Here is a 13249-nt window from a genome sequence, read left to right on the forward strand (position 1 = left end):
GCCTAAGCATTCTGCTAAATAGTACCTGGAGTATGTCACAATTTGGCCCTGAAAGACCTTTCAGCCTCATGTGAGGGGACCCACACACAGGGAGGCAGTTGGAGAATCGTGTGAATGGAGGTCATTGGAAGGCGAGGGTGATGAGGACAGCAAGAGCCCTCAGTGTCGCAGGGAGAGAGCGGTGCGGCCTGGCCTTACGTAGAGAAGGCTTCTTAGAGGAGATGGGGCAGGACCCGACTCCACTGCCACTTAGGTGTTAGTGTCTCAGCGGTGTTCATGCCTTCCGAAACCTTTCTGAGCGTGTTAGTCTAGTCTCTTTTGTATGGATTATTTTTCTTGTGCAGTGTTTTAGTTGATCTGTGCCTTTGAATATTCCATCTAAGTTTACCAGACGGCTGGTTTCAACAATGTTAGACTTTAGGGTTGTTTCCTATGAAGAGTCCCATATTTTTTGCCCCTTGAAGCAGTCATTAGGGCCACTGACACACCTGTTCCTGCTCTTCCCTCTCCTGCCCAGCCTGTGAGAGGAGTGCGTCTCCCCACCTTGTGTAAGTGAAGTGAGGCCATGAGACTCGGTTTGACTGATGAGGTGTGAGTGACTCACGTCCAGGAGGAAGCTTTCAGAGCGCTGGTACACACTTGGGTGCAGATCTTCTTTTTCTCTCATTCCTGGACTAGCAGGGTTCAAGACTGGCAGCCGTAGTCATCCTGTGTCCCAGGGTGATTCTGCCGAGTGACTGTGCCGAGTATCCCTGCCAGCCCGGGGTGGCCGCGTAGCATGAGCGGGATAGCAGACCTTTGTGTTCAGCTGCGGCGATTTGGGAGTTGTTTCTGCAGCACATCTACCCTCTTTGGACTAAATAACCTTTCCTCCCAATTTTGTCCGTTGGCCCTCTGTTCTGTTTATTCTCAGTTTTCTTTTTGCTCTGTTGATAAGCTTCTCTCTTCTTGCCGTTCTGTATAGTCTGGCTTCATCATTAAACCTTCCATGATTGCGTTCTACCGTAACGAAATTTGACTTGTTGACATTTGAGGCCTCTCAAACATAAAGGTAAATCTTTTCCAGTTCCCTCACACGATTCCTCTTGGGCACGGTGTTATCTCAGAATAGCTGGGGTTGGTACCCTACCTTCCGGGTATAAGGAAGAGTGTCTCGTACAGTCTATAGGCACATGAGGAGGGACATGTGAACTCTTGAAAAGAGCTAACGGTTCTTGGTTTAGCCCAACATAATCATTGCCAGCATTGTCCAGTAGAACTGTGATGATGGAAATGTCCTGTACTTTATATTTGCACAGAAGCCGCCAGCCATGTGTGGCTGTTGAGCACTTGAAATGTGGCTGGTGTGGCTGAGGAACTGATTTTTAATTTAAATTTAAGTAGCCACATGTGACTAGTGACTACTGTGTCTGACAATGTAGTAAGACCCTAGAACATCACTGGGATGACATAATGCTAGGTGAAAAATGCAGGATACAAAAGTATATATTCGTTTTTAACATGTTGAAATAATGAAAAATTTTAAGTTCTTTGCAAAGGAAAAAACACTGATAATCACACCAGAATACTAACAGTGAATTGTATTAGGGTAGAGAAATGTGTATGGGTGCCCTTCTGTTTTCATAGTTTAAAAATACTTAAAAAAAAAAAAAAACTTTAAAAAACTTTTATAATAAAAGTATACATGAGCAGAAAGAAAAAGTGCTCTGAGACTAAAAGAATGCTTCGGCAAGTGAATATATTGCTTGAACAGAGCTGCACAGGTATTTCTTCACAAGATCTACATTTTATTCAGTACATTTTGCCTGAAGAAGCCAGATTTACAACTGTTTACTGTCCGGTGCTCTTTATGATCAGTTGTGCTGTAACACAAGTAAATTGAGAAAGCAATCCACAAATAATATTGTATGTACCGTGTCAGAAAGACATTATGCTTTTTGAAATAATTTTTATGAGCTTTGAGCAAACCTAAAATTATGTACATTATATTACCAAAAATGAAGGAAAGTACCTTAATATGTCTGCCACATGTCTGCTCTACTTGAGCACTAAGGAAACTGAGCTATAGATTGAGTGTATGTCTCTTACAGCTGTTTAAAGGCACTCATGGGAGCTGTAACTTGAATTATTTTCAGTAACGTATGTGGTGTTACAAAGAGTATAAAAAGATGGCACTACATTTCTTAGCACATTGTTACATAGGGGATGAGATTTTGGAAGATCAATGAGCTGCTTCAAAACCACCCCTCAGGGGCTTCCCTGGTGGTGCAGTGGTTAAGAATCCGCCTGCCAATGCAGGGGACACGGGTTCAAGCCCTGTTCCGGGAGGATCCCACATGCCACGGAGCAGCTAAGCCCGTGTGCCACAACTACTGAGCCTGCGCTCTAGAGCCTGCGAGCCACAACTACTGAGCCCACGTGGTACAACTACTGAAGCCCGCACGCCTGGAGCCCCTCCTGCACAACAAGGGAAGCCACCGTGTTGGGAAGCCCGCGCACCACAACAAAGAGTAGCCCCTGCTCTCCGCAACTAGAGAAAGCCCATGCACAGCAACGAAGGCCCAATGCAGCCCAAAATAAATAAATTTATTAAAAAAAAAAAAACCACCCCTCAGCACCCTGCCCCCACCCCCCCCCCCAAAAAAAATCCCACTTCATTATTAAATTACTCATTTGAAGATTGTGGCATTACTATGTTTGTCTGGCTATTGTTGAAAAAGTACTTACGTAATAACCTCAGTGCCTAGATCTGTTTTTTCTCCTTAATAGACAAATCATTTGTGACTAATTATCACTCTGAAAACATGCGGACTAGATAAAGAATTAAATGCTTTCGGTTTTAGAATTCAGTTTGTTATTCTAGTTCCAGGTCTGATCATAAGCACCACAGGCCCCAGGGCCCTCACTCCTGGAGACTGAGGGTGACACGGGGTTTCTTGCGGGGGTGGAGGGGTGTGTGTGTGTGGAGGGGTGTCATGGGCGTGGACGGGGCTTGACGGATGTTCCGCCCTCACTCCTCCACTTTCACTTCCAGGCTCACATTAATACTAGGCTTGGAGGCTTTCATCCATCCCCAAGTCTCTGGGGGGTGATTTTCATTCACCAGCAAGGCTATGTTTAATTCTAGAGTCCTTAAAATGTCTAGAAATTGCACACTAGGCCACAGAAGGAAAGCGGTGTGGGCTAAGCTTCTGAGTCTGTACTGTTTGGGGATAGTGTGGCTTAAATGCAGAGGTTGCCCTGCAGATGTGCACATTCCAAAAGACAGGAAACAGCAGGCATGGTATTTCTGTGTTCATCCTCTGCACTTCACCACCTGGAGTTCTTAGCAGCGTCGCACTGGAATTTGTAGTAGAGACCAAACTGTTACTTAAAAAGAGGAAAGGCTTTGGTATGACTAAAACTAGATTTTTCTTGTAAATGAAGGTGATTTCATAGTTGTTTTTTTTTTTTAAGGATAGCGAGGAAATTATTTTTTGTACTAGAAGCCTAATGTATTTTACATAATTACTGTTCTTCAGATAATCATATTAGTGAAGAACCCTGTTAGAGTAAGCAAGTATAAACAATTTGAGGGGGGTAGTTTGTAATAACACCACCTTCCATTGGTGTGACATTTTGTGAGATACAAAGGCCACAGATATCAATACTTGGATGCATTTCTCACTTGCTCATTGAAACCACCTTGTGAGAAGTTGAGAGGCAGGGAGAGCAAGTATTTATTATTCTCCTTTACAGATGAGTTATGGGCAGAAAACGCAGCTATTCAGTAGTGGAAGTGATACTGACTACAAAAACCTACATGTTATGGACCACTGGGCTGGTGCACTTTACACTCTTCCGTCCTGCCTTCCTGAATTACAGAAGACGCATGCTTCCATGGGCATTAATCAGCTATATATATTTTTTGGTATCCTTAATAGAAACCGTTTAAAATTTAAAGTAAAAAAGACAAGAGGAATTCTAAAATAAGTGTATTATTGTTGGACCTTTAAAATTATCATTTATACAGCCCAGCCTTCAGGATGATTTGCGTTAATTTTACGTGGGAGAAAGATGCTCGAGACAATTTGAAGGTCCTTTTTTCTCAGCGTAAACCTTTGTAGAAGGAAAAGTTGAAAAAACGAAACAAAGCGAAGAACCTTTGAGTGTATATGGTGGTGCTTTTTCTTTAAAACTTTTAGAGAAGTTAAACTAAAATGCAGTTTAACTTCATACTGACTAAACTTCACATTTGGAATGAGTATGAAGGTGAACAGACAGAGTTTGACGTTTGGGTGTTTGCCAGCCATGTTCTTGAACTTGCCAGGTGGATGTTAAGTGGGTTTTGCATGTGCTTGTGAGATCCGTCCATTGTTTTGGCCACGCGGTGGATCACACCTGAAGTAAGTTAAACAGATAATTTTCAGTTCAGAACTAGAAATAGAGTCTCTCATTTGGTCAGATGTTCCCTCTGCTACCAAAGGCTTGCAGCTTAGGGGAGGGGAAGCTTAGTTATGACCCAATATTTATACCTGGGCCATCTGTTAACAGTTTAGGTTCACAGTAAGGAGAATGGACACTCTTGAGCTCCAGGAACATTTAGACCTGTCATCACGGTACAGGAGGAAGCCAGCTTGGGGTGCTTCTGTCTCAGACCCTTGTTATTGGTGTCCAGTTTACAGGTGCTGCCCAGGTGACTACATAGGCTGACGCTCCCAGACTTAACAGCCTTTCCTCTCTTTTCCTCAGTCCTCTTGAGTCTGTTCTATGTAGAGAGTAAAAACAAACTATAGTCACTAATGACTCTAGGCATATGGACAATTTAAAAATTATATGGCATCAGCTATTGAACTAGTCACAGCAGGAGTTCTGTTAGGGCTATGATGCAAGGGAAGGTCTTAACTGGCTTTGATGAGATCATGGGCATTCAATGTGTTTTGCTTTTTTTTTTGCATCTCACCTACTTCTTGAATCCTTTCACTTGTCTAAATCTCTTAATGACAACAGAGAGAATCCCATGGTTGGGTTGATACCATGTTTTAAAGTAAACATAGTAAACTGAAACAGTTTTTCTTTATCAGTCTTAACAGTGAACCAGGTCTGTCATATGTGAATTTTTAAGGCCTTTATGCATTTAAATAATGGAAAAAAACCTTATACTAAGTTGTTCACAGCGAAACTAATTTTTAGACGTTCTCTGGCAAAGACAATTATATACATTTCATTAATGACATTCTTCTGATACCTCTGTACTCTCTGGATCTGATGTATATTGTTGGATTCAATTCCCTAAAATTTTGTTTAGATTTTTTGCATCTGTGTTCGTGAGCCATATTAGTCTGTAGTTTTCTTATAATATCTTAGTCTGGTTTTTATGTTAGGATAATGCTGGCCTCTTAACATGATTTGGGAAATATTCCCTCCTCTTCAATTTTTGAGAAGAGTTTGTATAGAATTGGCATTATACTTTCCTTAAATATCCTGTAGAATTCACCTTTAAGCCAACTGGGCCTGGAAATTTCTTCGTGGGAAAGTTTTTGTTTGTTTGTTTGTTTATTTATTTATTTTGGCTGCGTTGGGTCTTCGTTTGCTGCATGCAGGTTTTCTCTAGCTGTGGCGAGTGGGGGCCACCCCTCGCTGCGGTGCACGGGCCTCTCACTGCGGTGGCTTCACTTGTTGCAGAGAACAGGCTCCAGGCGCATGGGCTTCAGTAGTTGCAGCACGCAGGCTTCAGTAGTTGTGGCTCGCGGGCTCTAGAGTGCAGGCTCAGTAGTTGCGGCACGTGGGCCTAGTCGCTCTGCGGCATGTGGAATCTTCCCAGACCAGGGCTCTAACCCGTGCCCCCTGCATTGGCAGGCAGATTCCCAACCATGGCACCACCAGGGAAGCCCCTGTGGGAACATTTTAAACTGTAAACCCAATTCCTTTTATAGGAACAGGGCTATTAATTCTATTTATTCTTGAGTGAACTTTGGTAGTTTGTGTTTTCAAGGAATTTGTCCATTTCATCTAAGTTTATTTTATTGGTGTAAATTTTTCTAATATCCCCTTAATGTCTTTTTTATATCTGTAGAATCTGTAGTGATCTCACCTCTTTCATTCTTGATATTGGTAATTTGTCTTCTCTCTTTCCTGAACAGTCTGACCAGAGGTCCATCCTGTTGTCTAAAAGAACCAGCTTTTGGTTTCATTGTTTTTCCATTTTCTATTTCATTGATTTCTGCTCTCATCTTTTATTTCCCTCTTCTGCTTAGCTTAGGTTTCATTTGCTGTTCTTTTTCTAGTTTCTTAAGATGAAAACTGAGGTCACTGATTTGAGACCTTTTCTAATATAGGCTCTCTTTGTGCTGTAAATTTTCCCCTAAATACTGCTTTAGTGACAACCTAAAAATATTGATACGTTGTGTTTTTATTTTCATTCAATTCAAAATACTTTCTAATTTCTCCTTTGATTTCTTCTTTGCCCTATTGGTTATGTAGAAATATGTTCTTTTTAACTTTTTTAAAAAAATTTTGGCTGCGTTGGGTCTTTCTTACTGCGTGCGGGCTTTCTCTAGTTGTGGAGAGCGGGGGCTACTCTTCGCTGTGATGCGTGGGCTTCTCATCGGGGTGGCTTCTCTTGTTGCAGAGCACGGGCTCTAGGCACTCGGGCTTCAGTAGCTGTGGCACGCGGGCTCAGCAGTTGTGGGTCACGGGCTTAGCTGCTCCGCAGCGTGTGGGATCTTCCCGGACCAGGGCTCAAACCCGTGTCCCCTGCACTGGCAGGCGGATTCCTAACCGCTGGACCACAAGGGAAGTCCCATCCTTTTACTTTTAACCTATTTGTGAGTTTACATTTATTGTAGAATTTTTACTATATTGTAATTGGGACTTGTTGTTTTAAGACCCATCTCTGCCTTTTAATTGGTTGTTTAAGCCATTTAAATTTATTATGATTATTAACAGCTATCTTATCACAGTCTTCAAGAGTTATCATACCATTTCATGTGATGTATAAGAACCTTATAATAGTGTTCCAGTTTCCCACTCCTGGTCTTTATGCTGTTGTTGTCATACATTTTATTTATACATATGTTATAAACCTCACAATACGTTGTTGTTTTTGTTTCAACAGTCAGTTATCTATGTTCTTTCTTTTTTTTTTTTTTTTTTTAAATCTTTGGCCATGCAGCAAGGCATGTAGGATTTTAGTTCCCTGACCAGGGATAGAACCCACGTCCCCTGCATTGGAAGTGCGGAGTCCTAACCACTGGACTGCCAGGGAAGTCCCTCAGTTATCTTTTAAAGATACTTAAATAACAAGAAAATTTTAGTTAATGTTTCTGGTGCTCTTTGTTCCTTTGTGTGGGTAGGACATTTTGTCCTATCATTTTCCTTCTGCCTAAAGGACTTCCTTTGACATTTCATTTAGGGCAGGATTGCTGGTGATGAATTCTTTCAGCTTTTCCATGTCTGAAAAAGTGTTTGTTTCACCTTTGTTTTGAAATATACTTTTTTTTTTTGAAATATACTTTTGATGAGTACAGGATTCTCAGTTGACAGTTTTTTTTTCTTTCAATACTTTAAAGTGTTTTTGCCCCATTATCTTCTCATTTGCATAGTTTCCATCAAGAAATCTGATGTCATCCATATCTTTGTTCTACCTAATGTTTCTTTTTTTCTCTGGTGACTTTATTACTGGTTTGAATAGTTTTATTATGTGTTGATTTCTACATGTTTCTTGTGCTTAGAGTTCATTGAACTTCTTGGATATGTGTGTTTTGGTTTTCATTAGTTTTGGAAAAATTTTGGCCATTATTCAAATATTTTTTTCTGTCCTTCTCTCTCTCTTCCAATTACATGTATGTTAGATTTCTTAAAGTTATCACCCAGCTCACTGAAGCGCTGTTAATTTTTTGAACTTCTTTTTCTCTCCGTATTTCATTTTGTATAGTTTTGTGTATGTGTATGTGTGTGGTTTAAGATTCAGTAATCTTTTCCTCTCAAATGTCTGATCTGCCATTAGTCCCGTCCTATATTTTTAATCTCAGACATTGTAGTTTTCATCTTTAGATATTTGAATTTTATGTCTTTTCAAACATATGGAATATAGTCATAATAACTGTTTTAAAGGCTTTTTCTGCTAATTCTAACTTTTGTGTTGATTCTGGATTGGTTTCAGTTAATTTTTCTCCTCATTTGCATTCCCTTTGTGTCCCATTTCTTTGCATGCCTGCTAATTGTTTATTTATGTATTTATTTATTTAGGCTGCACCGTGGGTCTTGTGGCATCTTAGTTCCCCTACCAGGGATTGAACCCAGGCCCTCGACATTGAGATCGGAGTCCTAACCATTGGACCACTGGGGAATTCTCACATGCGTGCTAATTTTTGATTGGATGCCAAACATTGTAAATTTTATCTTCTTGGGTGGTGGATATTTTGTATCCCTTGAGCTTTGTTCTGGGGCCACAGTGAAAATAGTTGGAAACAGTTTGGTCTTTTGGGTCTTGATTTTAAGATTAGTTAGGCAGGTCCAGAGCAGTGTTTAGTGTAGGGCTAATTATTCCCCATTACTAAGTCGAGACCCTTCTGAGCACTCTGCCTAGTGTGCCCTGAATTACGAGGTTTTCCAGTCTGGCTGGTAGGAAACAGGCACCATCCCCAGCCATGCTGAGCCTTAGGGACTGTTTCCTCCTTTCCTTTATGATGACCCTTTCCTGTGCCGTGGCTGGGTCCTCACATGCATGCCCCGATTAACACTCTGTTGAAGGCTTAGGAGCAACCCTTTGCAGATATCTGGTGTTTTCCTCTGCACAGCTCTCTCCTCTCAGTACTTTTCCTGTGATCTCCAGCTGCCTTAGATTCTCTGACCTACTTCCTTCAGCCACCGCTTCATGTCTCCTCATTGTCTTGGTGCAACCTTCATTGAATGAGTACTGGCTATCCACTTGCTTCAGGTGATGTCACCAGAAGTGAATGTATTGTTTAATTGATGATCTGTCTGGCATCCTGAGATCCACACGTATTAAACAATTTATGGAAAATGTTTTAATTTTGAGAGTCAGCTGGAAAATTTCAGCAAGTAAACATTATAGAAAATCTTTGCTTTAATTTATCTAGTTTTTATAATTCAGAAAAGAATTATAGAGAAGATCTTAGAAAGTAGCAGAATACATATTAGTGATACATTAATCTAGTAACTTCATCCTGTGGTGGATTTAAACATCTTTTCTTTATATTTAATGTTTGTAACATTTAGTGTGTAGTTCTAGATGAAGTGCAAGAAACTGAGCATTAAATCTTTGGTGAAGAGTGTCTGTCTTTCTGACTTGATGCTCTTACTAAAAATAATTATTAATACTTTTTAAAAAGTCATTTTTGTAACCCTCTTATTATCTGCTAAAATTCATGCAAAAGCTGATCCAATGAGATTTACCTATCACTATGTTAGTTTTCATTTTCTAGTGGCATAAATTAATCAGAACTCTAGCATAAAGAATATTATGACTTAATAAAGCCATTGTTAGATTAGTATGACGTATTGAAAGTATGTTAATTTAGTGGAAGAGAGTAGCGTCTATCACAAGTAATCAGAAAGTCAACCTAGGTATATAAGAAGAAAAGTTAAAATAGATATAACAGTATAGCCTGGCAGGGCTATAAGACAAATGTGTGTTTCATCTTAATTTTTATGAAATAAGTGATGAGCAGTCCAAAGTTTTTAGCCATACAAAAATTGATCACCTATGTGAAACTTAAATTTATGGGACTAATTTTTTTTACCAGTGTTTCAATGAAATTACCGTTCAACTGCTTGTTTCTGTTTTACTTTAAAATGAGCTAGTGATTTGTTACGAGATAAGTTCTTTCAGCATAGCAAAATTTTACAAGTCCAGTCTCTTGAGACATAGCAAAATAAACATCAGTATAATTGAGCATGAGTACAAAAATACAAATTTCTGAGTTTTCCTTACTTTTAAATGATATGAAGCTTTTAAAAGTTTAAAATGTCACTTAGTTTAAAATGTCAACGATTACAGTAAAAAAAAAAAATAATGTTCCAAGATACCGAAGGTATTTTAATAAAGAGGAATGGTTCATTTGGATTTTTTTCAAAAGATCAGTAATGTAATTTATATCTATACATAACACATACCTTTTTTCTCTCTTATTTTTGTAGGTTCTGCTGGAGACTTACATTTGGCCTCAATGTGAAATTAAAGTAGAAAATCACATCTACATGTATGTTGCTATCAGGATGTTGATTCATTGGTCATGCCTGAAGAGGGAAATTCAGTTCTAGATGGCTGACTGCCAGCAAAAATAAATGCTTACCCTAGATGTCAAGCATCTCTCCTTTTTACTGGAGTGAAAATCCCCTCCAGATACCAACAGAACATCACTGCAGAAAATGCTCCGCATTTTAAGGATGTCAGCAACCTAAATTCATGCGCCCTATCTGTACAGTTGTTGTGGATGGTTTACCATCTGAAAGCTCCTCAAGCTCTTATCCAGGCCCTGTATCTGTCTCTGAAATGTCTCTGCTTCATGCTTTGGGTCCAGTGCAGACCTGGCTGGGACAAGAGCTAGAGAAATGTGGCATTGATGCCATGATTTATACTCGATACGTCCTCAGTCTTCTGCTGCATGACAGCTATGACTACGACCTGCAGGAACAGGTATTTACATGTTGTAAACGTCTTGTGAAAATTTATGATTGTGTCTACATTTTCCTTCAAAGAGCACTTCCGTATTCTAGCACAAGTTAGACGGCTGGGGTCCACAAACTTTTAAGCTGTCAGTGAATATAGATGAGCCACGTTACCAAACACACTGTTTGGTTCAGTCATTTTCTCTGAGATTTTCTTGATGTTGATTGCATTCTGGCACAGACTCTGGATCTTGTCACAGATGGTAATAGTTTGATGACCCGCTGCCTTTGAGTTAGCACTGCTCCAGAGTGTTGGTTTCTACTATTTAGGAAAATCACACATTGTGATTTAGACGTTTTAATCGTTGGGTCTGTTATACTTCTTAACATTCCAAAGTTTAATATCTCATTTTATCTCCAAGAACGATGATAAACTGCTTATTAATCAAAGTGTGTGTTTTGAATCAGTAGACTTAAAATTTTGGTAAAGCATATAACCTTAAAGTGGCCAATATACATTTTACTTGACTTAGGTGCTTAAAGTGAAGAAAGCAACCAAATCTATGTTCTTGAAAAAAATCTCAACTTCAGTCTCACTCTCCAAGAGAAGCTCCGGAATGTGAGGCTTGCTGAAAGGGAAGCAGAGTCATCAGCACTGAACGAATGAGCTCGGGGTGACTTCTGGGTACAAATTTCATGTAAAAGGGAGTGTTTTGGGGATTCCCTGGTGGTCTAGTGGTTAGCACTCCGCACTTCCATTGCACAGGTTCGATCCCTGGTTGGGGAACTAAGGTCCCACATGCCTTGTGTCACGGCTAAAAGATAAAAACTTTAAAAAGGGGAGTGTTTTGTGGGCAGTATTTGTTGTTGTTGTTTTAAACCGTTGTTACTAACACTGAAAGCAGGGACAAACTTTCATTGATGGAAGAATCTGGCTTTGACCTTCCAAACCACAGAGCAGTTTCAGAGTCCTGTACATACAGGGGGTTTCACAGCATGCCTAACATTCTGTCACATGTCAGTTGTGCAGAGTATTTTCCACTGCTGGTGTTCCCCATTCTTTCTAGCTGGACACAACTACATTTCCCCTGCTTCCAGGTTGCTTACTGCCCTGGCTGGTGATTATTAGGTCAAGTAAGGCTTTGAGGGGGTTGACTCAAAACCTAATAATCAGAAAATGTGTTATTTTGGTGGTCAGTATTTTGTATAATTTTCTTACCAAAGCTCTATTATTTTCCATCATCTTTCCAGTAAATGTACTTTAAGGGCAAGTAAAATGTTAAATCTACCAACATAGAAGAATTTTTATTTCTAGAAATGAGGCAGATATTTCTCTTAACTCAAAAATCATGTACTTCAGTGGTAAATATGTACTCATAGGAAACAAATCGTTTTTTAGTAGGAGTTTAATAAGACTTCTCACTTCTTAAAATTGTGTATTAACAGTATCAACACCAATAAATTTATTAGCACAAAGTATTTATGTGTTAGGTGCTATAGTACATGGAAAAAGGGGTAAAACATAGGTCTGCTATTAAGATTATAATGAACACTTCCGTGATGAGACCTGTTTGTGAATCCCTCTGGTCTCTGTGTTCGCTGTAGGGCGTGGGGGGTGGTGGTGCTTGGCAGCTGTCAGCGTCCTACTGTGTTGATCCTCCCTGTTCTGGTTCATTTTTAGGACACAGGACAGATAAAGGTTAGTGAAAACAGAGCATGTCTGGAATTACAAGGAGAATCCACAGGGAACTAAAAGGGCCCTAAAATCCTTTTCTGCTCAGCCCTGGCTAGCACAGTGCCAAGTCCCATGCTGATGGGGAAGGTCAAATTGAAAATGACCTTTCATAGGAGATGACCCGTAACTTTTCCATGACTCAAGGAGGAGGATATGCTCACTGTATCCCCCCAGAGAGAGTCAGGGCATAGAGCCGAGGGAAGGGCCTGAGCTGACCTTCTGTGATTCAGACTCCAGCTAATGGGCATGCTCACCAGCCTGCTGTGGGCGAGCAAGCATGCCACTCTCCTGATCCCTGGGTCACACTGAGGGTGGGCTCACCCCTCATTTGGAGGCCAAGTGACTCCACTTAGGGGTGTTTGTTTCCTTGCATCTTTTCTCACCGCTCAGTCCTTGAATTAGTCTAACCTTGACTTGAAAATGGCTAGTTTTAAGGCCATTGCTTCAACTACTGGCCTTATTTGTCATGTTGAAGTCATGGCTTTTCACAGTTTTGGCTAAAAGAAACACACAAAGAGCTCTTGAGTTCTGAGAAACAGATTTTGTACTTGTCTCAGCAGCCCCTGGTGATTGGGTAGGAAGTACAGCTGATCAGGCCCTGGTCTTGGTTGAGGCTGACTAACAAACAGAGTTACATGTAAACCTCTGATTTGGGCAGGTTTGTAAATACAGTTGTGGCATCAGCTGTGTACTGCATAGCTCTGGAGAACAACTGCCTTCTAATACGTAGATATTATAGGTGGGTCATAGTAATTTTATTTACACAAATTCTTTTTTTTTTTTCTTTTTGTCAAGATTACCATATTCTGATAAATGTATGCTTAGATAAATCAGGAATTCACTATACATCATTTTTAGATGTAAATATAAACAAACTACTTTTCTAACCCATCGTTCAAG

General features: G+C 40.1%; 1 protein-coding gene across 10 annotated transcripts in view; it reads left to right on the forward strand.

The window, feature by feature from the left end:
* The window catches only part of KIAA0232, a 100942-nt gene that overhangs the window by 23467 nt on the left and 64226 nt on the right, over positions 1–13249 (forward strand). For 9 of the 10 annotated variants that reach the window (XM_082462098.1, XM_082462097.1, XM_082462092.1 and 6 more), the window contains exon 2: positions 10144–10642. In XM_082462098.1, the coding sequence (XP_082318224.1) occupies positions 10412–10642 (231 nt within the window). In that variant the 5' untranslated portion in view covers positions 10144–10411. Of the gene's footprint in view, positions 1–3016; positions 8921–10143; positions 10643–13249 lie in introns of those variants that run through there. The other variant, XM_082462095.1, reaches the window with a different exon arrangement.

This window comes from Balaenoptera physalus (genome assembly GCF_965194825.1).
Source record: "Balaenoptera physalus genome assembly, chromosome: 5".
Classification (NCBI taxonomy): domain Eukaryota; kingdom Metazoa; phylum Chordata; class Mammalia; order Artiodactyla; family Balaenopteridae; genus Balaenoptera; species Balaenoptera physalus.